The following is a 24,666-nucleotide window of genomic DNA, read 5'->3' as shown; positions in this document are numbered from 1 at the left end:
GAGAGGCTGAGAAAGTTGGGGCTGTTCAGCCTGGAGAAGAGAAGGCTGCGTGGAGACCTCATAGCAGCCTTCCAGTATCTGAAGGGGGCCTATAGGGATGCTGGAGAGGGACTCTTCATTAGGGACTGTAGTGACAGGACAAGGGGTAACGGGTTAAAACTTAAACAGGGGAAGTTTAGGTTGGATATAAGGAAGAAGTTCTTTACTGTGAGGGTGGTGAGGCACTGGAATGGGTTGCCCGAGGAAGCTGTGAATGGTCCATCCCTGGAGGTGTTCAAGACCAGGTTGGACAGACCTTTGGGTGGCATAGTTTAGTGTGAGGTGTCCCTGCCCATGGCAGCGGGGTTGGAACTGGATGATCCTTAAGGTCCTTTCCAACCCTAACTATTCTATGATTCTATGATCAAACTGAGCTATCATTTATAACTTTTGCTGTTCCAAACTGCAGTTTTGCAGTTCTGTATCTTTACAGATATCATGTTAGAGATTGGTTGTTGGGGCTTGTGGAGCTCATTCTTGCTATATGCCACATCCAGGTTTGGGAAGGTGAGGTGCATTATATCAAATTGGACATCTCTTCTTGTTACCCCATCTTTAGTTATTCTGTTTATCTGTTCAGGTTGTGTTTTCTCCTTTAGTCATGTTCAGCTGTACAGAGTTGCCAGTTAAAGCTGCTTTCCCAAGCACTGTAGCAATCCTAGGGGTTTGCCTAAACAATACTCCTGCCTCAGACCATTTCATGAATAGTTCTTTGCCAGCGATACGCTTCTTTGTCTGTGGGCTTTCTTGAGATCTTCTCGTACTTCTTTGTTTGTTTTCTCAGCTCTCTGCTTTTCTGGGTTTGTGATTTTATACTGATGAAGGAACTTGTGGATGTTCCATCCCTGGGAGTGTTCAAGGCCGGGTTGGACCTGGCCATGAACAACTTGATCTAGTGGGAGGTTGGAACTAGGCAGGGGGGTTGGAACTAGGTGATCTTCCAACCCAAACCGTTCTCTGAAGAGAAAGATCTGTGGGGTGGCCACTATTGCACAGACCACTGAGGCTTTTGGGGAATATAGTTAAGGTCATGAAATTGTATTATTTGGTATTCCTGATTGCACCTTTGACACTTTGCTTTTCTTGCTCATAGGTTGGATTTACCAGGCACTTTGAAGCAGATTTGGTTCCCCAAGGCGCTCAATCCCAGCTAACTTGGATAACTGACCCCTGGATTGATGAACAGACATTCACTGAGATGACATAGGGAGGGGCAGCAAGGACAATGGTGCAGAAGAAGAAAACCTGCCCTCGGTTACTGGACTATCTTGTGATCATTGGAGCAAGGTAATGAAAAGAGACTTAGCGCTGTTTTTGCCTGGGCAGCAGAGTGAGGATAAAGAGCTTAGAATTCACTGGTGAAGACTTGCTTGGTGCCAACGAATGCTGTCTGGAATGTGTGCAGCATGCTGACAGAATGAGACCATCTACTTGGGCCAGGAGGCTTTCTGAAAAACATTAGTGCAGCCAAAGTTTTTTAACTTGCAGTCTTTAGACTCCTGCAAAGGGTGACTTAAGAAAAGCCAGTTTATATATGACTCTCTGGTAACCCATGTGTCTGAACTTCTTTGCTTCTACTGGCATCAAGATAAGGGGATTCAGAAACTGAAAATACTGAAAGCCACATGTAAATAAAATACTAGTTTGTGGTTACTTTTCTAGCTTTTGAAGTGTGCTCTGTAAACTCAGTTAAAAGAAAACAAACTTGAAACTTGCCTTACTTGGCTTTTTCCCCCTCTAATACTCATTTATCCTCATGGGAATGACTTGAATGCTTTGCTTTTTAAGGTCTTAGTAACAATAGATAAAATGTTACACTTATTCACTTCAAACATGTATGAGACATGGTGTTGATGTGTGTGCTGCTTGGCAAATACACAGGCGCTCAGTAAATGTTATTTTTCTTTATTCAAAGTTTATACAGTAACTTTCTGCCAGTCTATTTAATGGGTGTATTCTAAAGTCTGGTTTACTTTCATTTCTAAATATCAGTGATTTATTTGCATCAGACTATTGCTTTATCTCCCCCTTTCTTTTCAGAATACTTTGAGTGCAAAGTCTAAATAGGCTCAGTGGAAGAAATTACATAATCCTAAATAATAGTTATTTTTATTACTGTATTTTATGGACAGAATAATTTAGTAGTTTAATTACTTTTTACAGTCTGAAGAAAAATAACCAAGTTGTTCATCTGTGTGTCACTAACTAGGAAAAGGAGGAGGAAGAAATGTTAATTGCGTCCCCCAGTAACGCTTATAGTGTCTGATGTTCTCACTTAGAAATCTGCTAACATCACTTCTGGACTCCCACAGTTCTCTTGCTTTTTGCTGGGCAAGAATAGCTAATGCTTAGAGGTCTATTGTCTCATAAGGCACTTCAGCAAGGGACAATGATAAGAGATGGACCTGACTGAAGTAGCTTTTGCAAAGTCCGTAAGAGCTCCGTGTGGCCTTTAACATTACAACTTACCCACCATGCACAAATAGCAATGCCTTTTGGAAGTATTTCCTTTTATTAGGTGCAAACTTTCTAAATGTCTGAGATGACACAGTTTTTATAGACTAATATTACTGCAAAGGCATGAACTGGTGATATACATTTTTTCTTTAACCAAATAGACTCTTTAAACAGTACCAGTGTTACTTGACATTTCTTTAGCTAGATGGTGCATTAGTTGATGCATTAGATGATGCGTCCCCCCTCATATAGAAAAGCTTTTCAGGGTTTCTCTTTTCATTTTCTGTGGTATTTCAGTACTTACCTGTACAGGCACTATAAATTTTTTTTACTTCAATCAAGTATTAGTTTGGGAGCATTAGTCAGCAGAGCTATTGACACCAGTGATTTTCTTGGGTAAATGACAAACATTTTACTACTACTTGTTTGGGTTTTGTCATCTGTCAAATAGATGAGGGAAAAGCAAGCATCATTTTTATTTTGAAATGGGCAGATCTAAAATATCAAGGTAAGGAAATGTCTTGCTTGAGATCTCAGGAGAGTGATGGTGGAGCCAAGTCTCCTACATCCCATTTAGTAAACATGATACTAAATGCTGATTACTTTTAAAAACTGTGAGAGATCAGACTTTATAGCAAAGTGGTCAAACCAAAGGGAAGTGGGGACATGTATTTCTTTCTTCATTATGTGGATCTCATACTGTTTCTCTGGCAGTTATTTAGTAGCTTTAGTGGAAAAGTAGTGGTAGGAAAATAGTTAATACCTTGAAAGAATCTGTTATTCTGGTGGAAAATGAGGAATAAACAGTATTGCTTTGTATTTTTGTGTTACATTAGTGATTTGTGGTACCAAGGTTGGAGAGCAATAGCATTGAATAGGTCTGCATATAGTATATATGCAATATAGTGTGTATATATAGTATGTATACATAAGTATATATAAATCCCAGCTTTACAGTAACTTACACTTCAAATCCAGTTCAAAAGTCAAACACAGAAATATATGTATCTATGGTTGTCGGAACTTTTAGATGAAGATTTTACAGGATGAGGTCCATATTATTCCACCATTTGTCTGAGTTCTTTCCTAGTAAGTTGCTGGTTTTCTCACTTAGGAATCGATTTTTTTATCTTAGTTATAAATAACTGAAATCCAAGGGCTTTCATCTGACTGTATTTGCTGAGGGACAGTCTATTTGCTACCCAAATGTTGCCCAGAGACCCGTGTGGTTCAATTAATTTTGGCAATCAAAATCAGGGAAACATCAGCTGAAAACAACATACTCCTGAAAGTTCTTTTCTCAGTCAGATTTGAACAGGCTCCTTATTGGGCCTGGATAATGATGGTATAGAATTTTTAACCTTTCTATAGTTGTGACCTTGTGCTAGTGACTGAGCATTGTGGTTACTGATTGAACACTGTGGCTAGTGACTGAGGAGCTGCCCTTCCCCTGGCTAGTAAGGGACAGAAGAAACAAAGATGAAGGCTGCTAACACGTTAGTAGGGAAAAACCAAAGGTTTTTGTTGGCATCAGTCAACTGTATATGTTACTTGTGTTTGTTTTTTCTATAGGCAGCCAAGTAGTGATAGTGTTGCTCAGACTCCTGAACTGCTGCGGCGTTACCCTCTAGAAGACCATGTGGACTTCCCTCTACCACCTGATGTTGTGTTCTTCTGCCAGCCAGAAGGATGCCTGAGCGTGCGGCAAAAACGCATGAGCTTCCGTGATGACACTTCCTTTGTCTTCACACTCACAGACAAGGACACGGGTGTCATTCGCTATGGAATCTGTGTCAACTTCTACCGCTCCTTCCAGAAGAGAGTACCCAAGGAGAAGGGAGAAGGCACAGGGGGGCACCGAGCTCGGGAGGGACAGAAGGTCCCCAAAGCTGGGGATGCATCTGCCCCGCAGGAGGAGGTGGGCACTGAGAGTTCGGAGAGTGGCTCTTCGCTACAGGCTCCCAGTACAGAGTCTACCCCAGATGTGAATCGATCACCACGCAGTAAGCGCCTGGCCAAAGGCAGCCATCGCTCTCGGAACAGCACTCTGACTTCTCTGTGCATCCTTAGTCATTACCCCTTCTTTTCCACCTTTCGTGAGTGTCTGTACACCCTCAAGAGACTCGTGGACTGCTGTAGTGAGAGATTATTGGGCAAGAAGCTGGGGATTCCTCGTGGGGTGCAGAGGTATGTTGAGGGGGAAGAAAGAACTTTTTCCTCCAACTGTGTCCAGGGCTGCAATTGTCGCATGGCAAATGTGTGGTTGCAGAAGCAGCCAAACACCAGTGGTTGACCTTTTTGCTCTTTTAAGCCAGGATCACAGTAGGAAAAGGAAATTCTTATGATGATTTCTTTAGAATGTCTGTGTCTGATTCTGTAAGCTGGTATGATTTTCACTTTTGATGCACCTTAAGAGGTACTATCCTGATGACAACTGATTGATCTTTCCTGAAGCTGAGCACTGATTCTGTTGTTTGGCATGTTTGTAACCTCTGTGGCAGTGTACGTACGTCAGGACTGATTCTCTGGCAGATTAGAAACAGCCAAGAAATAACAGAATTTCCACTTGGGTCAAGAGGGGAATGATGAAAATGTGCTTGGTGAGCTGATAGAACTCTGAACTTCAGCTTAGGAGAGAAAAGGTTACAGAAGCAGGAATGGCTGAAAGAGATCAAAGTACAGTATTTGAAGAGGAAAGGGTGGAGAGTTAGAAAACAAAGGAGTTGTTTATGAAGCATATGGAAATGGGGGTTGGTAACAACAGATTGACAGGGACTTGGTGTATTTTTAATGTGAAGTAGTAACCTTACATATCTGCTGTTATAACGCTGGATATGTAACAAAAGCTGTTGCACTGTTGCATACAGAAGGAACAATGTCTTTATATCAGTCATGGATGTATGTCTGTGCCATTGTTCCTGACACCTCCATCTAAGGGTGGTATTTTGCTTTCCAGTATGCTAAGCAAAAAGAGAAAATACAAAATACATCTTTGGAGAAGGAGGGGTTGATCTCAGGAGTAAGAGGGTTGGGGCTGTGAGATAGCTCAGAGCATGAGGTAAGTAGCTTGGTACACTCCAAGTTAAACTTGTCAAAGGCAAGAAAAATGACAGGACATGTATCATTATCTTGATAAGCTCTTTACATTATGCAGGGAAGGGAAATCTGTCCTGTTCACAAAGCAGTAGCCTACTTCTTAGGTTACTGAGCTTATGACTGACTCCTGCTTTAGCACAGTTATCACCTGAATCCACTGATGCTTGGGGAGAAAATGATTCTATCATTTCTATCATTTATTTCTTCCCAATGGAAAAGGGAGCCCATTTTGTCACTTGGTTTAGTCTGATCATTGCTGAGGCAGAAATAAGCTAAATTTAATGATTTTCCTCAATTCTGTGAGCTCGTCTGATTTTTGGAAGGGGTGTTAAAAGTATGCCAATGTTTGAATGGCATGTGATACTTGAAAAATTTGCTCTTTTTTGGGCATAATTCTTAAAGAAGAAACAAGTGACAGAAGAGGGGGCAAGAGAAGGAATGCTGAGCATATATCCCCTGGGAAAATTAAAGCAGCAGGTTTGAATTACCATGTGGTATATTATGGCAAAACATTTGAGAGATCTTGGTGTGGCATATTTTTATCTCGGGTTTAGTCCTTATTCTTGCAGAGGTTTGTAGGACTGTTGGAAGCAGAATCCTACAATCAGTCGGTCTGCCACAATTCTGGATGAGATATGAGAGCATTATAGAATGATTCATAGAACGGTTTGGGTTGCAGAGGATCTTAAGATCATCCAGTTCCAACCTCCTGCCATGGGCAGGGAAACCTTCCACTAGAGCAGGTTGCTCCAAGCCCTGTCCAGCTTGGCCTTGAACACTGCCTGGGATGGGGCAGCCACAACTTCCTTGGACAACCTATTCCAGTGTCTCACCACTTTCACAATAAAGAATTTCTTCTCTATATGTAACCTGAATCTCCCCCGTTTAAATTTGAAGCCATCACCCCTTATCCTATCGCTACAGTCCCTAATGAAGAGTCCCTCTCTGGCATCCTTGTAGGATCCCTTCAGATACTAGAAGGTATCCTACGTGCATGCTGAATTTCAGGCACCATGGTGATGAGAGATCTTCAGAGATCTGGACCTAGCTGAACCCTTTAAATGAATGAATGAACTGTCAGGTGGAAGTGACATACCTGCATTGATTCCTGCCATAGAAATATTGATACTTCCCAATGTGGTTACTTCAATAAGCTGAAGTCCCTGCATCCTGTGTCACTACGTGTTTGTTGGCTGCGTCTTTGAATTCTCAATGGGTATGCCTTTTTGCTGGAATGGCTGTCAAGTGAAGCTCCTTGAGTATTAACCTGTTGCTCTCCCTGTACAGGGACACAATGTGGAGGATTTTCACAGGCTCCCTCCTGGTGGAAGAGAAGTCCAGTGCGTTGCTCCATGACCTGCGGGAGATTGAGGCCTGGATATACCGGCTGCTACGCTCGCCGATGCCTGTCGCTGGTCAGAAGCGGGTGGATGTGGAAGTCTTGCCACATGAGTTACAGCCAGCTTTGACCTTTGCTCTTCCTGATCCATCCCGCTTCACCTTGGTGGATTTCCCGTTACATCTGCCCTTGGAGCTGTTGGGAGTGGATGCCTGCCTGCAGGTGCTGACCTGCATCCTTCTGGAGCACAAGGTAAGAAAGGAAGAGGTGGTATTTGATAGTTGTAGAAAGTTCTGTCCTTTTCAAAACCAGGGTAGGCTGGATGTGCGGAACAGCTGTCTGCTGGAATCAGTTTTTCTGTGGGGGAAAGGAATAGCTTCTTTTGAGGTTCCTGTTCTGAAAAGTTTTGCTCTTGCTCAAAAAAGCATCCGAAACTTGTTTTCAGATGAATAAAGGGTCATCCAGTTCACAGCCCTCAAATCCTGCAGGCTGTGATCTTTGCATACCCCTGGGGGAAGTATTACAGGTGAATGGTTGCTGCAGTGCTGATACGAGTTTCTTTGGTTCCAGGTTGTACTGCAGTCCCGAGATTATAATGCACTCTCAATGTCTGTGATGGCCTTTGTGGCTATGATCTACCCATTAGAGTACATGTTCCCAGTGATCCCTCTGCTTCCCACCTGCATGGCCTCTGCAGAACAGGTACCTATTTTTCCTTTACTGGTCTTTTGCAAAAGATGTTTCTGTGACAGGAGCATTCCTTCTTTCCTTCCCCACTGGTTTCTCTTTAATTGCAGCCTTGCAAAGAATGTTCTTTGAGTGCCACTATTGAAATCATAGGTAACACCACTTTTCCAGGGTATCTTCAAAGCATGCTTAGTAAATTGTATGATTCAAAGCAGTAGTTCACAAGCAATGGACTGAAAGGCCGTAGATCCACAATATTACGATATTCCCCCGCCCCCCTCCTCCCAACAGAGTATTAAGGGTTGTTGGGGAGGGTCCAGAGTGATATTTAAGTATGCTTGAGAACCCTGAATTCAGAGTTTAGAAACTATTGCCTGCAATTTATTGTCCTCAGAAATAGGAAGTGTTGAGTTACTGACACTGGGAGCTGTGTTTTGCCGGTAGTCAGCTCTCTGTAGGAGCTCATTATTTTGCTTGGAAAGATACAGTTCAGGCCATCTTACTACTGCAGTGCTATTGTGCAACTAATGCTGCAGGTTTGTTCTTGTATTATCCCTTGGGGGTGACCAAGTGCTCTAGATGTAAAGAATAAATTAGCCTCCCAAGCCACTGTTCTCAAGGCGCTACATGCCTTATTGATTTAAACCTTTTCCCTCTGCTGATTCCCTTATCAGAAACAACCTGAATTTCCCCTGAGGTTTTCCATGTCCACTTGAAAAAGTGTGTCTGTTTCTTCTGCTTCCTAGAGATGTTATTGGTTTGAAACCAAATTACCATTCTAAGTGTAAGGGTAAAGCCTTTGCCTGTAGTCTGGGCCTATTTGCAATGTCACAGACTCACTGAGCTGAGGGTGTACTCATTTGTGACTTGTTGCTTCTCTTTGTTATCATATGCGGACCTTGTCCTTAATAAAGTCTCTCTTTCAGTTGCTTCTAGCCCCTACACCTTACATCATTGGTGTTCCAGCAAGTTTCTTCCTTTACAAACTGGATTTTAAAATGCCTGATGATGTATGGCTTATTGACCTGGATACCAACAGGGTGAGTGGTGCCCATAAAGATTTGTGGCTTTGCTTCCAGAGAACTGTGTACTTTCATCAGTGTACCTATCGAGAATTTAAGAATGCCTGGCCTCAGCCTGCCTGTGCCATTCCTGTTTTAACCCTCAGAATTATGTTCTGTGGTGTCTCAAGGTCCCCATTTCTTCTGCTTCTAAGGCATTCATTCCTAGTTAATCCATCTGGCTACATCATTAGAAGATAAATCCTCAAACAAATTAGAAAGCTGTTGTCTTGAGTAATTGTGACCCTGTCTCTTATAGCCCTACCTAAGAAACTCAATCTGATAAGAGCCTTCCAGCAACATTGATTGTCATGATTCACATAGAGCTATGTATCCTGCTTTCTACTGGGGCACAAGCAAGGCCCATGTTCAAGGGAAATGTGTATAACATCTACTTGATGGAAAATCCAAAGGATGAATGTTGGTTCAAACTTCTCTTTTTTGTGGTAAATGATAAAGTCATTCCTCCATTTTTTGTCATGTTTTAAGCAGTAACAACCAAAAAAGCAGTGAAAATCAAAGTATTGATGCGGGTGCCTATGTGTTGTGTGGCTTTTTTTATTATTATTATTATTAATTATTTTACTTTATGGCTTTCATTCCTCAGTCTCTGCAGTGGTGGAGATTCAGGAGATTCTGGTTTGGAAATGAAATGACTACAGCTGGGGGATTCTCAGTCTGTTGCTATGCTTATTTCCAGGTGATCGTTCCCACAAATGCAGAATCTTTGCCAGCACTGCCAGAACCAGAAGCTTCAGAGCTGAAAAAGCACCTGAAACAGGTAAAACACTTTGGGGGGAGGATTCATATTCAGTAGGACTTAGCTGATGTAGTCTTGCACTGCTCTGCAGCTGTGCGGGAATTTTCTGTCAGCCTGTTTAAAATGCCTCTTTTGTATAGTTGCCAGTTAGAACATCCCCATGTTAGAATACAGCAGCATTTTGAGCTTGAAAAGCAGTATCAGTTGATACAGATGTTGTGGTAGGTATCCAGTTGCTGCTTTTCTATGTTAATGGAGAGCATTAATTTGGAAAAGTGAGTGCTCACTGAGGCTTTTAACTGCAGTTAATTTCTTAGCCAGGTAAGGGATAGTTTTAAATTCTCCTGGACACAACTGATTATCTTCTGGTTTTCACTGTTATTTGGGGCTAACTTGTTTCCAGTTGATGCAGAGAGTTCCAGATTCCTCCTTTACATTTGCCATGTGGGCTTTAAAGTCTGGCTTGATCATCAAGCTATGACCGTCTTTGTTTCCCCTCCATTCACAGATCTGTGTGTGAGGTCTCAGTCTCTCCTCTCAGGTCCTGCTAAGCCATTAATCAGCTTGGGTCATCCTGGCTGATCGTGTCAAGCAGGTTTTATCTCTTTATTTCTGTTTTCCTTATGCACGCTGCATGCAGTATCTAAAGGTAAAATGTGTTACTAATGTGATGACTTCTGCTCCTTCCCTCTCCTTGTAGATCAGGAGAGCAAAGTGTGTAACCTCTGTGATAATGCCAGTACCTGCTGTCAGCACAGATGGAAGCCATGTGTTGCTTGGAGTTTTGTTAGATCCCCCTTCCCATGACTTCTGCCTCACCCCCTTGCAGCTTCAGGCACTGTTCAGTAAAACTCTCTCACTAGGGCAGAGCTGGATATCAGAACAAATTGCAAATTCATTGAACACATTTAAAATTCACCCAAATTCAGGTTACATCTCTATGTATTCCTATAGAGATTATCATTAAGTATTGATCTCTGGCAAAGAAGGAACAGTACTGGTTGCTGTACAAAGTACAGAAGACTAAACTGTGACACACATCACTTTGGTGTGCCTTTGGCTCTTAGTGTCAACGAGTAAAATTCAGGATAGCTGCTTTTAAACTGCAGTAGAAAGTTCATAGCTGCATCAGTAAGGACAGCAGCCTTCATACTACCCAAGTGGCCAGATGTGAATGTTTGGGGGTGGGGCAGTTAGGCCTTTCTCCCCAGATGTACCTATTTTGTGGTCCCTTTTGTTTCGTCTCATTTGTGATATTTGGTAGTAATAGAGGTTTTTTTTTTCCTCCCATCTGTTTCTCTGTGGTCATGTGTTCGTCTTGGCTCTGATGGGCTGCTGCTGTTATCATATGATCTTCCATCTTGCCTCCAGTGTCTGGTTAGCATGACTGCAATCACTCAGAAACAGCTGCTCACTCCTGACAACAAGGTTCTTTATTTTATTCTTTTCCCCTCAATCTTCCATTTTACCCTTTTCCTTTTTGGAATTTTTGGTTTTGTTTTGTTTCATGTATTTATTTTTGAAATAAAAAGATGAAGAGTCAGTGGACAAATGAGAGAAATGAGGAAGATTTAGGATAGGTCTGGGTGTCCAGGACTGATTTACCACTTGTGCTGCTCTGGTGAATATCCTTGAAGTTGTCATGAGGGTTGAAGAAGATGGTAGTTTTATGGAGAGATGAAGGACTCATTCAGGTGGGAAGTGGAGGTTTGCAGGGATGCAGGCAGATACCTGTGTAAAGGTGTCTCTGCATTGTCCTGGGATATCAAACTTACTGGTTGAATGGTCAACATACAAAGCAAGTTTCAAGGAGTCTGGGTCCCAAGATGTATTCAAATTGCACATGGGAATAACTCTACAATATTGTACACAGTGCCATCCTACTGGTAGTCTAGTTTGAACTGTTTCCGCATTGTGAGTGATGTAGCAAAGTGAATTTCTGTGCTACTCCTTGGCTAGCTCCAGCACTATTTCAGCGTTGAGGAGATTGTTTTGATGATCTACACAAAGGAGGGCCTGAAGATGTTTGTTGACTCAGCATAGGAGGTGGTTTAAGAAAAGCTAATGGAGCATGCACAGTTGTTGCAGTTGCCTGTAGGGCAGGGTAGCTCTGATCTCTCTCTTGCTCCTTGAATAACTTTCCTTGTTGAATATGTGCATAATGTTGTCCTTTGTTAGGCACTGGCCAGTATGAGTCTGAATACTCAGCCCATTCTTAATCTAGAGAAGTTCCAAGAGGGACAGGAGGTGCCATTGCTGCTGGGAAGACCGCAGAATGATTTGCAGTCTACTCCTTCCACAGAATTTAACCCTCTGATCTATGGAAATGATGTGGACTCTGTGGATGTGGCTACCAGGTGAGCCTGAACAGAAGGGTATTGTGTGTTCGTCAAGTTTGCATTTGAAGGCAGCACAGACATTTCTATGGGTCCTGTGGTAGAAGCAGTATCTTCCAGGTTCTACTTCACGTCATGGGCAAAAAAGAGCAGTGTTTATCTCAGATCTGTTAGCTGCATGAACATAACTCTTTATCTTCAGAGGGGGTATTTTGTTTCTTGGATGTTCCTATAGATCATCCACTTTACCTGGACTTGTTAGTCTGCTGTTCAATCCTCAGCTTAAATCAGAAGCCTTGAACTACAAAAAAAAGCTCAAGACTTAGTTGTCACCTCAACTAGTGGGTAGGAGAATGATACCCCTCATTGGGGTATTGGGTCTTATTGCTGAGGTGGTGAATTAAACCAAACTGATTTCTTGGTGGCTTTTTTTTTCCTTCCTTTTTTATTTCAAGACAATAATTTTCTAAGAAGACTGTCTTCTTTCCTGTTGTGTTCTGTGTTTTTTATCTGATACGCTGTTCTCTGTTTTCCTTTTAGGGTTGCCATGGTGAGATTCTTCAACTCACCAAATGTTTTGCAAGGTTTCCAGATGCATACTCGCACTCTTCGGCTCTTCCCACGACCAGTGGTGGCCTTCCAAGCAAATTCTTTCCTTGCCTCTAGGCCAAAGCAAACACCTTTTGCAGATAAGCTTTCCAGGACACAGGCAGTAGAATACTTTGGAGAATGGTCACTCAACCCTACAAACTATGCTTTCCAGAGAATTCATAACAGTAAGTTTTGGTCTTGCCTTTCCTGCACTTGAATGTAATGCAGGAGCTTAAAAAGTAGAGTGATTCTAGGGAAGGGCTTAGTTTTACGCCATGTTATTCCTCCATTGGAGGGAAATCCAGTTCAAGGAGCACTTTTATTTATGTCCTCATATGTTTCTACCAAGTTAGCCCAGCTGTTAGCCACTCACTCTTCCCATTAATTTTACCTCTTGTCTTGTTTGGTTACAGAGAAGTCTTGTAGGCTTCTTAGAGTAGAGGCTGTCCCTTCCTTTGTGCAAGACTTAGTAGGGGAGACCCTCTGTGAATGAAGCCTTTGACACCAGTAAATGGGTTCAGTTAACTTTCTCCTTGTTTCTCGTGCAGACATGTTTGACCCAGCACTGATTGGTGACAAACCAAAGTGGTACGCTCACCAGCTGCAGCCCATCCACTATCGTGTCTATGACAGTAATTCACAGCTGGCTGAAGCACTGAATGTCCCAGCAGAGAAGGAAACAGATTCGGATCCCACTGATGACAGGTTAGTGAGGAGCATGACACAAGTCACATGGTAGTTACTTAATGCTGGGCCTCTCCTCCTCCTTCTTGATTGCAGCCTTTTCCTTAGCCTGCCAGGTTGCTGTTTTATTTCTTCTTTCTGGGCAGAATAGTGACACTGAAGTAAACTGTCCCACTGCTCTGTTATGACAGCAACCTCTCAACCCCTTTGTTAGTATCTTCTCAACCCTTCATATCATGTGATTCTCCATTTGTATTTTCTTCTTTTCTTTTGCTATCTATATGCCATTTGACATTTGGTATTTCCTCCCACCCTAATGCTTTTTTCTTTCATGTTGTTCTGTCTCTGGTTATTTCTACAGCAGTACTACAAGTACTCCCACCCATCTTTGCACTCTTTCAAATCTCTACTCAGTGCACATAGTTATGCAAAGCTTGTTAGTACTACCCACTGCCTGAGACCTCCTCATTTGCTCAGTAAAATAAGAGTAAGCTTTTTTTTTTTTTTTTTTACAGTAGTTTTAGCTGTATTTCCTGGAGTTTTGCAGCTAGTTTTATTATTCTTAATTCTCTGCTAGCCTGTGAGCTCTTTCAGGCTGGGACTTGCACATCTTTTACCTTCTACACAGCACCAGTGGTCCTGACAGAGTGGGATTTTTCATTAGTATAAAAAGGGAATGCTTTGTCGTTTCCAGTTCCCTTGAAGTTGACACGCACGCAAAGAATTAATACACTACTCCCTGCTCACTTTTGCCTGACCTCATTGACTTTGCTGAGAGCCTTTAAATGTCTTCCCATAATGTCTCTTCATTTACCTCAAAGCTACTTCATTTGCTCTGACCTTTCATGAAGCTGGCTTCTGACTCTGGCCAGAGATTTGTTTGTAGAGATTGACGTGAGATTTTTCAGAGGTCCATGCAAACAGTGCTGATTCACACCTTTGAAACATCAGGCCTGGTTGTTGCTGTTATGCTGCCACTCATCTCTCTCTCTTACCTGTTGTGGCAGTGGCAGTGACAGTGTCGACTATGACGACTCAAGTTCCTCCTACTCCTCCCTTGGTGACTTTGTCAGTGAGATGATGAAATGTGACATTAATGGTGATACCCCAAGTGAGTAACTTTGAACTTCACTTTCACAAGGTCCACGTAAGTCTCCTTGTCCCTGTTCATCTGCACTCTGGAAAAAATACCTCCCCTAATTCCCTGAATCAGATCAAAGTACTGTTCCATTGTAGTCTTGCTCTGAGGTGAAAGTGTCTTCTATACTCCTTCAGTATTCAGGGGTAGGCTGAAAAAAGACATTTCTCCTGCTCATGAACATAAAATGTCCTCCTCCAAAGGACAGTGGGAGGAGGAAGGACAGAAATAGGTGCTGCTGAACAAAACTGGCTCACTAGATCTGGAAATAACCTGCTGCTGCAAGTAAATAATGTGGAATCTGGGTAGCAGAGTACGAGCTTTCTTCTGCCCCCACATACTGGTTCTCTGTGCTGGCTTTAATGAGTCACTGTGTCCTAGTGGGGACAGGAAAATGCATTCTCTGTGGCTTATATGGAGGCTGCAGCAATAGTTTCTCTTGTGAGAGTGGGAAACTCTCATTTAAGTAAATTAAGTCTAGGAGTGCCAACGCATTTCCTGTGTCCCAAGGACAAGAGCTAATGATTATAATTTGGAACAAAAGATACTCTGCATGGACATAAAAACGAGATCTCTGTGGTTAGTGTAGTTAAACAGGTTCTCAGGGTCACAGTAGAATGTCAAGCCTTGGAGACTTTCAGAGCTCAGTGGGACAAGGCCCAGAGTAACCTGCTCTAATTTTGAAGTAACTCCTGCTTTTAGGTGAGAGTTGGAACAGATGACCTCTAAAAAACCTTTACAACCGAAGTTTTTATGCAGGTTTATTCTACTGGGCAGTTGTCATCTGCTGAGGAACTTTAGATGGGCAAAAGGCTGAGGAAGGCAATGTTCTTTAACACAAAATGCTGTGTTTGCAGATGTTGACCCCCTGACTCACGCAGCCCTTGGTGATGCCAGTGAAGTGGAATTTGATGATTTTCAAGAATATTCAGGAGATATGGATGAACAGGCCATGGACAGTGAAAACTCCCAAGAGAACAACCAGCCTCGTTCAAGTTCCAGTACTACAGCCAGTAGCAGCCCCAGCACTGTCATCCATGGAGTGAATCATGTGTGTACTGAGATGAGTTCAGCCCCAAGATCAGCATATTAGGATATAAAGAATGGGAGGATGCACATGGTTCTTTCGGGGAGGGCAAAACCTAGACTGTGAAACCATGCGCAGATTAAATTGCATGCTCTTTCTGGACTTTCTGAGCAAGGTGGAGTTTACTGGTACCCTCTTATGCTGGGATAGAGCATTCCTGCATGTAAAAGTTCCCATGCATTAAGAAAATGCAGCATTAACAGACCAGTGGGCCTGGCTGTGACTCCAGGAATTGCTTGAGCAGTCTGGAAAGACCTGATGTGTTAGAGGAACAGGGAGTGGGGTGGGGAAACACAGAAATCTGTGGTCATTTAGGAAGAATGGGAGTTGTTTGCATAACCAGGAAGCAAGGTAATGGAGGGCTGTTACCCTGAGCTAAGACTTACCAGTAAGATCTGTTTACAGGGGAGTAAGCCCATAGAATAATTCACAAATAATGCAGTGTCTGTGAAATCCTAGATTAAAGCTACAGAGAGTGGGGATGGAGTGAGGGCCCAGTAACTAATAGAAGAGACCCTGCAGACTTTCCAGTTTGAAATAATTGTTCTTGTCCTGCCCTTCAGTTGTATGGAACGCAAGTTAGCGAGCAGATCAGTGATTTGACTGGTCCACAGGAGTCAACAGATGCAGCAGAAATGGAAGAGAAGTTGGTTGCTGGATTTACAAACCACCTCCCTTCTTTGTCACTGCAACCAAGCTTTCCCAAGATAAGCTTGGATCGGCGGGAGAGCGACAGTGCAGCTGGCAGCATGAGCTCCTCAGAAGGGGTGGTGAGGAAGCGAGAGTATGACAATCCATACTTTGAACCACAGTATGGTTTTCCCACAGAGGATGAAGATGATGAGCAGGAAGAGAGCTACACCCCAAGATTTAACCAGAATCTCAATGGAAGCAGGTGAGTCCTTCTTGTCTTCTTCCCTTCTGTACAGCACTGTTGGGGTTTCCATCTGCTTCATGCAGTTTAATGTTCATTTGTTCAAATGCCTTTTGCATCTGAAATGTGTTGTTGGTTGCTTCCATTTAATACTGAAACCTCAAAGAAGTGATAAGTGCTCCATCCCTGGCAATGTTCAAGGCCAGGTTGATCATAGCCTTGGGTGACATGGTTTAGTGTGAGGCATCCCTGCCCATGGCAAGGGGATTGGAACTGGACAATCTTAAAGTCCTTTCCAACCCTAAGTATTCTATGATTCTCTCACCCCTTCTGCTTTGAATAAAGGCACATGCTCAGTTCCCTCAGTTCCTTGCTTTTATGTAAGCAGTAGGAGCTAACAATGCTGAAAACTGATGTGGAATAAGACCAACATCCATCTCCCACAGTCATACAATGTGTTGATTTAGGGTGGGAGGGGAGAAAGCTGATAACAGTTGTACTTAATTTCTTTACAGGTCTCAGAAGTTACTCCGTCCAAACAGTTTAAAATTGGCCAGTGATTCTGATGCAGATTCAGATTCCAGGGCCAGCTCCCCAAACTCAACTGTCTCTAACAACAGCAGTGAAGGCTTTGGGGGCATCATGTCTTTTGCAAGTATGTACTCATGCATTCGTTAAGCTATTTTATTTATTATATTAAAGTTTACAGAGAGATAGGATAGAGGGATGGCTACTCAAAAGAAAGATTTGGTTGTCGTGGTTTAAGCCCAGCCAGCAACTCAGAACCACGCAGCTGCTCGCTCACTCTCCTCCTTTCCCCCCCCTGCACCCAGAGGGATGGGGAGGAGAATCAAAAGAATATAACTCCTACAGGTTGAGATAAGAGCAGTCCAGTAAGTAAGGTATAACACAAACCACTGCTGCTACCACCAATGATAATAATGATAAGGGAAATAACAAGCAAAGAGAACATAAAACTAAAAGTGGAAAAGAAAACAATAAACACAAGTGTTGCACATTGCAATTGCTCACCACCTGCCAACCAATACCCAGCTCGACCCGAGCAGCGATCTGGGCCTTCTGGGTAACTCCCCCCAGTTTCTATACTGGGCATGACGTGCCGTGGTATGGAATACCCATTTGGCTAGTTTGGGTCAGGTGTCCGGTCTCTGCTTCCTCCCGGCTTCCTGTGCCCCTTCTCAGTGGCAGAGCATGAGCCTGAAAAGTTCTTGATCAGCGACAGCTAAAAACATTGGTGTTACCAGTGTTGTTCTCAGACTAAAGTCGAAAACACAGCACTGCACCAGCTACTAAGAAGGAGAAAAATAACTGCTACAGCTGAACGCAGGACAGTTGTCAAACTGGTACCAGGTCTCTCATATTAGGAGCCACAGGACTTACTTACCCTACACTGCTGACAGCTATTGTTTTATGAATCCTTCAGAAAAGAGGCTTATGTGGCCCTTCTGTTATTTCAGGGCATGTCAGGGCACAGATCAGAAATTCTTCCAGTTTCATTTAAACAAATATGTGTGCAATTTTATGAAGTTGGTACAAAAATAGTATGCTTTCCGTGCTACCCTGGTGTGTGTGTAGGTGCTAAATTCAATTTTGTGACTGTGCTCATCTACTTTCAGTTATATTTTAATAATAAAATCCACAGGAGTGGAAAACTAATCCAGAGGTTTTTAATGAGTGAAAGAAGAGACGGCCAGTTGAGTCTTGCAGTATAGTGGGGAGCAGTGCAAGAAGTTTGCAGCAGTGGGGAAAATATATTGGATGTTTCTTGTAGAATGATTGTTATTAAAATAAGGCTAAAAAAAAAAAAAAAAACCAAAGCAAATTTAAATAGTATGCTGACATTTTAAATGAACATCTTGAAGTGTTATTCAGCTCATTGATCTACATGAGATGCTTTCAGGCTGTCTACAACCTGCATTGTTGTATTCTTAAGATCTGTCTGTACTAGGAAGAGCTTTTGTTTCCTCCTAATAAATGGAAAGCTTCTATTTTAAAGCATGCCTTTATGGCAGATTTAGTGTTTCACCGGGCACAGTGCACAATCCTCACTTCAGAACTGCACGTTTTGGACATCTTCCATCATGCTTTTTTCTCACATGGCCCTTGCTATCCATTTGATCCAGAAAGGAAGGTCAGACTAGAAGACACGGGTGATGTGAGGTTACCTCTTTAAGTTCAGGAAGACAGGTGGATATTGCTGTTACATTTAAGACTCAAAAATAAACCAGCAGTGATTATAACATGAAAGCTAAGAATTTAGAATTACGTAATTAGAGATGTGGTTGTGACGTAAATGTGATGATGTTAAGCTTGTGAGACTCTGGGGTAATAAAGAACTTAATCTTTAAGGATTTGGAATAAGAAGGTAAATTGTAGGAAGTTAAGGAAGCTTGGGAGTGTGCAGTGAGCATTAGGCATTTAACTGTTTTCTTCCTTTCTCATAGGCAGCCTGTACAGAAACCACAGCACAAGTTTCAGTTTGTCCAACTTAGCCCTACCAACCAAAGTCGGGAGAGACAAGAATACTCCCTTCCCCAGCCTGAAAGGTAACCATGTTTCCCTTTGTCTTCTACAGGCTTTACAGTTCTTGTGACTTTGCAGTATGAGGTCTTACCCCTAACAGGAATCCCAGGGGTGACACATTTGGTAGTTTGGGTAGTACCTGTCTGAAGTCTCAAGACAGTAAATTGCCTTGATAGTTCTCATTCAGACTTATTCCCAACAATTGGGCTGGCACAGGTCTAGTCTGTGTTAACAGACACACTTTGAATATTGGTTTATATTTTGCTTTGGTTTAATTTTAAGTAATCAGTGTAAAAAAAATAGGAACCAAGGGGTAGGTGCTACTTTTGCACTGCCACTATCTTCATGATTAGCCTTAGGTAACTTGTTAAAGTGTTGCTGCTGCATTTGTAAGTGTGGATAGTGCCAAGCTCCCGCGAAGTCTGCAGTTTATGTGGGTTTCAAAAGTGTTTATAGCCTTTTCAGTTCACTAAGCAGAAAATCAGATTATAACCATACTTCAGCTTCAGAGGGAAGATCAATTCCTAACTTATTCGCACAGTCTTCTCATTGGAACATCTGTTTGTCTGCAGTATCATTAGGTAACATGTCTAAATGGGCACTAGAGAAATTACTTAGTATGGGGAGCAGGACAGCCTGATCATCCTTGTGTCACGTGTAGTAACAGAAGAGTGACTGAGCACATGCAACTATATTAGTGTTGAGACCTTTACACCTGCTAAAATGGGGAATGGTTTTACTTTACCTTTTGAGTTACTCTGATTAGAACTTACTGCTTTTCTTTTAATATGTTGATTTTTATTTTTCATTTATTTTTTTCCTCCTCATCATTTTAATCGGTAAAGATTACTTTAATCTGGAAGTGGGAAGGGATGTGAATGAAGGTTGGTATCATGTTTTGCTGACCTTTGACCTTGTAGAAACAAAGGCCCAAAGCTGGGGTTTGTGTTTCTGCTTTGGACTTTGTTTTTGAGACGAGTAACCGTTCCCTGTGTGTAAAATGAGGAGTAGCAGGACTGGTAGGGTGAAAACACTCGCAGAGCCTCTGCACAGCTGTTTTGCACAACCTTTTACCAGTTGGTTATGTTTTCATGTCCAGTTGTACTGGATAAGAAACATACCTCATAGCAGGGTTATTTCCATGGGTAAACTTAATGCCTAATTCCATGCATTGGAAGAAAACAGTGATGGGGTTTGCCATTCCACGTTCATGCTTTGTGCCTCGTCTTCTGCACTTTTGTGTTCTTTTCCTGACTGTTGTAACCCTGCAGGGCCTTTAATGTTATGTGCAGATATGAGGATGGGATTTCTATAGAGTAGCTCGATCTGTTTTACGCATGTGCCAGTGTGTGTGTGTTTGTGTTATGTGTGCATGCTGGCTCACTGGGACTCCCACTGAGCACTTCACTGGTTTTTAAATGTTTTTGTCTGTTGTACAGGTATAAAAATGCTGCATTAACTTGTTCTTACCAAATGTGTGTGGTACTTTGTGTCTCTAATCGTAATGGGAAATGATGCTGGGACTCCATCTCATTGCTGCTGTTTGACCACTTTCCATCTTCCTTTTTAATTTTGATTTCATGCACCTCCATTGATATTTTTTCCTCGGTGATACAGATGTTTTTGATAGTGCCCTTGAAATACAATATGTGCAGTATTGTCCTTGAAGATGCAGTACATTGGTTCCACGATGCCAAATTTCAAGTCAAGCTCTATCTCTAACATTATTTAGGCTGGCCCTTGTTGTCTTGGGCTTTCAAGCATCCTTCCTGCTCTGACATCATTTGGGTTTTGTTTTGAGGGAGGGCTGGGAAGAAGCTGGTAGTTGGATTCTTTGATGCTGATGGTGGGGAGTGTAGATATTGTAGTGCACTACTAATTGTATATTTTGTGTCCCAGTATTTGGGTTAAATACTATAATGGAGATTATTACTGAAGCTGGCCCAGTAAGCAATGAAGGTGGGTTCCCTACAGCATGAGCTGTGCATGATATAACTATTTTGAGCATTCCCTATGCCTGACTTTGGGCTACCTTTCTCACTGGGTAACCAGTACCACATGATCTATACTAGTCACCCCAATGCATTACGCTTTTACATACAGTGACTAATTTGAAGATGGTTCTTGTTGTGGAACTGCATGCAGAGCAGCCAAACTTTTCCTGCCTTTCACCTCCTGCTCCCATTACCATCTTCTCTTTTTCTCTCTGCATTACTCCCATTACTGTTTTCTGCCGATGTGTGATGCTAGAATATGATCTACGCTGCTGCTTTTTTGGAGTTTCCATTTTGTTTTCAGTCTGTTACCTGTAATCCAAATAGGTGTGTTAGCCGACATTAGCGTTGCTTGTTACTGTCCTGGGATCAGATGGTTTTCCTCCCACCCCTTCCTCTCATCCTGTCTCCTCTCCCATTTAGGAAACAGACGCGCCCTTGTGGATCAAAAGTCTTCAGTCATTAAGCACAGCCCAACAGTGAAGAGAGAATCTCCATCGCCTCAGGGACGAACTAGTAATTCCAGGTAATACTTTTCATTACTTTTTGAGTGTAAAGGTTATTAGAGTCATGTCATACTTGGCTAATGTTTCTTCAGGAGTTTAGCTGTTGAAAACTAGGTAGTACTTTTCTGTGGCCTTAAGCTTGCATGTGCCATTGTTCAAGAAGATTTAGTATGGATAGTCTTACAGTTAATAATGCGCACACATAATTTTCTCTGCTTCGAAATGTATCCTCTTTCTGTCCGAGATCCAAAAAATTCCCTATTTTAACTCAGTATTTATTCCTTATAATTGAGTCTGTTCTGAGAACAAGGCAGTCTAGCCAATGGTGGTGCAAGTAAAAATTACCTCAACTGTTGACTATGCTTTCTCCTCCCTTGGAGGAGAGCTTGGGTTGTGTGCAGTTGTGTTAGCAACAGGCATAGCTAGATTTGAGCTTCTTTTCTTGTAAACTTAGCATTGGTAGGAAGTGCATCTGTGTGTGTGTCCTGGCCACATCTCTCCTCATGCAAGCCAAGGTAAGCAGAGGACTAACTTTTGCCTGCTTCTTCTTAAATCCACCAGTGAGAACCAGCAGTTCCTGAAGGAAGTAGTACACAATGTTCTTGATGGGCAGGGTGTTGGCTGGCTGAACATGAAGAGAGTCCGCCGTCTGCTGGAGAGTGAGCAGCTCCGTGTCTTTGTACTGAGCAAGCTGAATCGCACGATCCAGTCAGAAGAAGATGCTCGACAGGATGTCATACAGGATGTGGTCAGTGGTGAACTCTGCAGGGTCCTCGTACCTAGTGCCTGCTGAGGCTTAGTTTGTAGAAAGTCTTTGTTAAACTGCTTCCTAAAAGCTGATGTTTCGGCAGTTTTGGGGTTTATGTTCTTGAGTTACTTCCTCAACTGTGAAGTAGTAACACCGATGGGTTTTCATTGCAGGAGATCAGCCGTAAGGTTTACAAGGGTATGCTGGACTTGCTTAAGTGCACTGTGCTGAGCCTGGAGCAGTCATATGCAAATGCTGGCCTGGGAGGCATGGCCAGTGTTTTTGGCCTGCTAGAGATAGCACATACCCACTATTACAACAAAGGTAAGAGGTGTTTATGAGGCTACAGTGTTTATGAACCAAACAAAATCCTTATTGTAAAGGAAGCTGTTTTGTGGCTTCTGATGTTTCAAAGGGTTTAGAATAGTTGAGAACTGTACCATCGTTACTGAAAACTTACAAAGCTTTTTGCATTGTGCTTCTTGCACACATGTAACCAGACCAAAACAAAATAATGGCCATACTGATATTTGATTGAAGGTATGCAGCAAGATACAAAGCCCAGGTCTTTTACTGATGAAGTAGAAATTCTAAGAGTGGGGACCTTCAGCTAACACTGTCCCAACCACAGTTTTGGGATGTTATTGCAGGCAACCTGAATAGGAAGGGAGATATTTCTAATGTGAAACCATATGAGACTTGCGTCTCACCAACCACCTCGATATAATTCTTATATCACTAAGTACTTTTGGAGGGGAAAGTCTGAAAATACCTCTTTATTTCTCAGCTTTTTCTTAAATCTGGTTCTTAATTCAAAATAAGAAAATGCATGCATAAGGCAACAGAGAAAAGGATGACAAGAAGCCACCTCTCTCCTTAACATCTGAGTCAGCTTTAATCTCAAATGATGAAAAGCTATTTAACTCATTGCAGCAGAGAAGTAGCATCTACTAAACACTTTATAGTTGGTGTTCTAGGTGGCTTGGATCAGAGAAGTATTGGAGAATGATGGGGGAGCTCTAGTTAATAGTGTTTTGATCTTTTTCCTAACTGAGGTTTCATTTGGTGTTACCCATCAAAGAGGATTGTATTTGTCATCTTTGCACTGTGAGAAGAGCTTGCTTACATTCCAGAAGCGATATTCTTGGTGGTTTAGTTTTGCACAACTCAGCAGAGGAGACAGTACAGCTACTGTGTCAAAGAAGATTCCTAGGTTGCAAATACACAGGAAGGTGATAGTTTTAGTATCCCCAAACCAGCCCTCTGGCTTTCTCCTCTGCTGTTTTCACCAGTGTGTCAGACTATCTGCAAGCCACGGTGACCTATGGGAACAAATGTGGGACTGAGCTGTTTCAATGCCAGGTTGAGTGATGTAGGTGAGACCATCTGTCTCATCTTCCTTTTCCTGCTCTCATTTCCTTCTACTGATGTTTTTTTCCTTTCATTTTTTTTTCCCCAACACTTTGGTTTTTTTTCTTTCAAGAACCAGAAAAGAGGAAACGAAGCCCAACGGATGGATCTGTCACTCCAGTTGGCAAGGATCCTGCATCATCTCCGAGAGTGGAGCCAAAACCTGTGATGCAGCTGCCGGTACCTCAGCCGATGCCAAAGGCACCGAGCCCTCCAGGCAAAGGGCCAAGGGAGTTTGACACAAGGAGTCTAAAGGAAGAGAATTTTATTGCTTCCATTGGTGTGTATTGTGGTGCATGTGAAGTGCAGGAGGGACTTCTCTTTTGGCACTAGGTTCTATTTGCATTCTCTCCATTTTAACACACTACATTGCTGCTGTAACATGCTTCATTTACACCTTGGATCACAAGGAACAACCATGTGTTTTCACTCTACTCTTGGATAAACTATCCAGGGCAGTTTTCTCTCATTTTTTCTCTGAATTGTTTCTGAATTTCATTACATTATAGACAACTTTGTATTTTGCTCTGTGATTGATGTTTTCAAGCAGCAGGGAGTGGCAAAAGGGAAATGGGAACAGCAGGTCTTTGGAAAGGGCAACTGCAGGAAGGACTACATGAAACAAAAGCTCTCTGATTGCTGACTACATGTGAGTTATCTAGATTGCATCCTGATAGAAGTGGGAGCCAGGATCTGCTGATTAGTAATATTAATAACTGCCAAGAAGATTTTAGTTGCAGCGTTGCAGTTTCAGTGAGCAAGACTGATGGATCTTCCTTCTATGCAACAGCAAACAGAATGCATGTCCTTCTAAACAGCATCTGCTAGGCTGGTCACTGGAAGTTTTCCCAGTCTAATTTCTTAGCTGGCATAGCTTTTCCTTATGTCTGGGAAAAAGTTAGGGGTAGGTTTTATGAGAGAAATTCTTTCTCAAGTCCAAAAATAAGTCATGTTGAATTTTAGACATTGCTTCTTATAGCCTGTAAGAATAAACTTCTTATATTTTAAAGGAACTTTTTAATGGAATCATTGTATGAAGGGTTAATCTCCTAAAAGCAGTGTGCTACTGTCAGGCTGTATCTGCAGTATGTAGCATAAGACAAAGGAATATGTGGCAGGAATGCAGACATTCACCTATAACAACTGCAGGCTGAGTGGGGCTGAGTCCTGAACTGATACTAAACCCCTCTGACTTGATTTTCTTTCACGTTTCAGGAGGTAATCTATGGAGGCAGTTGCTCAGGAGCCAGTCTTGCACTCTATTTGAAAATCAATCAGGGAGCTAAACGAGGTTCAGATTTCCAGCACTTGAGTG

The 24,666-nt window shown here is 42.3% G+C and overlaps 1 protein-coding gene across 23 annotated transcripts in view; it reads left to right on the top strand.

The window, feature by feature from the left end:
• The first annotated feature begins 1,132 nt into the window (after positions 1-1,132).
• The window catches only part of MADD (MAP kinase activating death domain), a 55,394-nt gene continuing 31,860 nt past the window's right edge, over positions 1,133-24,666 (top strand). For 5 of the 23 annotated variants that reach the window (XM_061462127.1, XM_061462120.1, XM_061462124.1 and 2 more), the window contains exons 1-21: positions 1,133-1,326; positions 4,069-4,683; positions 6,880-7,183; positions 7,502-7,633; positions 8,545-8,658; positions 9,380-9,460; positions 10,811-10,867; positions 11,618-11,796; positions 12,316-12,551; positions 12,915-13,071; positions 14,055-14,161; positions 15,046-15,239; positions 15,839-16,170; positions 16,665-16,804; positions 18,615-18,716; positions 19,539-19,577; positions 20,593-20,652; positions 21,111-21,213; positions 21,755-21,941; positions 22,115-22,265; positions 23,425-23,631. In XM_061462127.1, the coding sequence (XP_061318111.1) occupies positions 1,265-1,326; positions 4,069-4,683; positions 6,880-7,183; positions 7,502-7,633; positions 8,545-8,658; positions 9,380-9,460; positions 10,811-10,867; positions 11,618-11,796; positions 12,316-12,551; positions 12,915-13,071; positions 14,055-14,161; positions 15,046-15,239; positions 15,839-16,170; positions 16,665-16,804; positions 18,615-18,716; positions 19,539-19,577; positions 20,593-20,652; positions 21,111-21,213; positions 21,755-21,941; positions 22,115-22,265; positions 23,425-23,631 (3,559 nt within the window). In that variant the 5' untranslated portion in view covers positions 1,133-1,264. The remainder of the gene's footprint in view (positions 1,327-4,068; positions 4,684-6,879; positions 7,184-7,501; positions 7,634-8,544; positions 8,659-9,379; positions 9,461-10,810; positions 10,868-11,617; positions 11,797-12,315; positions 12,552-12,914; positions 13,072-14,054; positions 14,162-15,045; positions 15,240-15,838; positions 16,171-16,664; positions 16,805-18,614; positions 18,717-19,538; positions 19,578-20,592; positions 20,653-21,110; positions 21,214-21,754; positions 21,942-22,114; positions 22,266-23,424; positions 23,632-24,666) is intronic. The other 18 variants (XM_061462129.1, XM_061462125.1, XM_061462118.1 and 15 more) reach the window with 10 other exon arrangements.

Source organism: Pezoporus flaviventris, unplaced genomic scaffold (assembly GCF_033815535.1).
Source record: "Pezoporus flaviventris isolate CSIRO_AGI_PZ_B2104156 unplaced genomic scaffold, CSIRO_AGI_Pfla_v1 ptg000035l, whole genome shotgun sequence".
NCBI classification, from domain to species: Eukaryota; Metazoa; Chordata; class Aves; order Psittaciformes; family Psittacidae; genus Pezoporus; species Pezoporus flaviventris.
This window is presented reverse-complemented; position numbering and strand designations above follow the sequence as displayed.